At 56.7% G+C, this 2,558-nt stretch overlaps 1 protein-coding gene across 1 annotated transcript in view; it reads right to left on the bottom strand.

The window, feature by feature from the left end:
* Positions 1-1,419: 1,419 nt before the first annotated feature.
* Positions 1,420-2,558, bottom strand: part of EN1 (engrailed homeobox 1) — a gene marked incomplete at its 5' end in the record, with an annotated part of 4,141 nt that continues 3,002 nt past the window's right edge. Inside the window, one exon of the mRNA XM_019007330.1 lies at positions 1,420-2,312. Coding sequence (XP_018862875.1) covers positions 1,996-2,312 — 317 coding nt within the window. The remainder of the gene's footprint in view (positions 2,313-2,558) is intronic.

Below are 2,558 nucleotides of genomic sequence, written 5' to 3'. Positions count from 1 at the left end.
TGGGGTGGGATACGCTGGGGTAGGATGGAGTGGGATGAGGTGTAGGAGGGGTCCTGCCCCAACTGCAGCGGGCAGAGGACAGGGGGCTCTCTCCCCAGCCTGCGCCTCCATCCTCAGACGGTGACAGCAAACCGCAGCTCTAAGCAGGAAGAGTTAAAAAGCACGAAAATGGCAGAAGCCATCTCCCGCTTCCCCACTGCTCCCATTCCCAAATAGACGGAAACCCCCTAATGCCTCTGATGGGACGAGGAGGGGGGAGCTGCAGGCTGCGCCCACCGTGAGTGCTGCTGCTTGCCCCCTTCCGCCCCCCGGTCCCACTGACCTGGGCACGGCCTCGGCATCGCCCCATTCTCCGGGGGGATGCAGGAGAAAACGTCTCCCGGATCCAGCTCTGCTCGCTTGTCCTCTTTCCCCGCCGGCTGCGGGCCTAGGGCAGGGATAGAGAGGAGCAGAAAGAGGGGAAGGAAAGCCGACAGAGCCTCGCCGAGGGGAACGGGCGGCTCTCCACCCGCCTCGGCGCCCGGTTTCCTCAGGGGCAGTGAGGAGCGGAATCCGTCGCCTGCCCTCGGCTCGGCGGGGCCCCACGCAAGGCCCGCGTGGGCTCAGGCCCGGCGATCCTCGACGGCTCGAGGACAAGGCCATGGGCACGGCCCGGTCCCGGCCCATCAGTGTCCCCGGGCCGGCGGCAAAGAAAGCCGACCCGGGACTGGGCACGGCCGGCTTTTAACCGGGGCTGGTGGAAAAGCGGAGCTGGGGCCGCAGCCGAGAGCCCCGCCGTGCCCTCCGCCTCCCCGCGGTCCCACGCACACGGCAAATGTGAGCCCGAGCCCTGCAGGAGGGAGCGGAGGGCAGGGACCGGCGCCGGGAGCGCTCCCGGGAGCGGCGGCGCAGCGCCCGGAGCCGAGCGCCGATCGCTCCGGTCCGATCCTCGGGAGAAGTCCTCGCTGGAAACAGCGTGGGAGCAGATCCTCTCGCAGAGAGGCAAGGAGCTGTCACACAAATATCTTTCCAACACATCCCGGAGCCCTAAACGTCCAGACAGTTTCAGGAAATTTTTCAGCGGGAACCGTGGTATCACCATTATTATGAGGTGTATTTAATTTCTGGTTAAAAGGGGAGGTGCGGGAGGCGAGACACGACCACAATTGCCAAAGATAATTAATTCTTTTAAAAGGGTAGAAAAATTTAATTTTTTTTTTTTTTTTAAATCGAAGGTCTAAGGGTTTTTAACAAGGGATGGACAGTTTAAAAATTGCTGCATCTATCGAAAGCAAAACCTAAATATGCCACCGAAATGGCACTATGTACACAGTGTATGGTGTATGTATATATACATTTATTTATTGTATTTATATATATATATATATATATATATGCAAACACCCATACACTAATATAAAGAATTACAGCCAGCCTGGATCCTGAACACAGTCTACACTTTATTTCAGACTACAGATTTCTGAACATAATAAAATCTTTGGCTTGTAGCGGCGGGTTCAGTCTCGCAGTCTGTGGATCAGAATTTTTTTTTTCCTCGGGAAAAAAAAAGAAAAGAGAGAGAGAGAGACAGAAATTCACACACACAAAAAAGATAAAATAAGATCAAACGACAGATGAGAAAAGTCCGACATTTACTGTAAAACAGGAGCAACGGACATCTGAGGGCGGGAAGGAGGGAAAGAAAAAAAGGAAAGCAAACAAAACGAACAAACGAACAAAAGAAAGGAGAAACAAGAGAAACGGGAAGAGAGAAACTGTCCAGCAAATAGAGATCGCTACACATATTTCTTACCTGAAATTAAATATATACAAGGTCATATGCTGTTTGGCTATATAGAGATATTTTTTTCTTAAGTGTTCATATTTATTTTTTTTTTTCTTAATCGGAGTCCTTATACTATGGATAGACAATAGATCTGCTTTTAAATCGCACCTGTCCGCCTCCCGGCCGGCGGGCCGGCGCCGCGGCGCAGGGCTGGGCTGGGGCCGCCCGCCTCACTCGCTCTCCTCTTTGTCCTGCACCGTGGTGGTGGAGTGGTTGTAGAGTCCCTGGGCCATGAGGTGCAGCGCCAGCCCGTTCTTGATGCCCGTCGCCTTCTTGATTTTGGCCCGTTTGTTCTGGAACCAGATCTTGATCTGGGACTCGTTGAGGCTGAGCTCCTGAGCCAGGCTCTGCCGCCGCTGCTCCGTGATGTACCGGTTCGCCTGGAACTCCGCCTTCAGCCGCTGCAGCTGCTCGGCCGTGAACGCCGTCCGCGGCCGCTTGTCCTCCTTCTCCGTCTTCTTCTTCTTCAGCTTCCTGGTGCGGGGGCCTGCGGGCAGGGCACACACACGCCGCTGGGCAGGGCCGCGCCGCCGACCGACCGACCGACCGCCCGACAGACCGACCGCCGCCCCCGCCCCGCCGGCCGAGGAAAAATGGCCGACGGGTGAAATTTGTGCTGGTTCCGTGTGTCCCCCGGTCCCCCAACCCCGGCACCGCCGCCCCGGCGCAGCGGAGGGAAGGATGGGAAGGAATGGGAAGGCCGGGGCCGAGCTCGCCCGCGCATCACCCGCCC

This window comes from Parus major, chromosome 7, assembly GCF_001522545.3.
Source record: "Parus major isolate Abel chromosome 7, Parus_major1.1, whole genome shotgun sequence".
Lineage (NCBI taxonomy): Eukaryota > Metazoa > Chordata > Aves > Passeriformes > Paridae > Parus > Parus major.
Note: the sequence above shows the minus strand (reverse complement) of the source record. Positions and strands in the feature narration are given on the sequence as shown.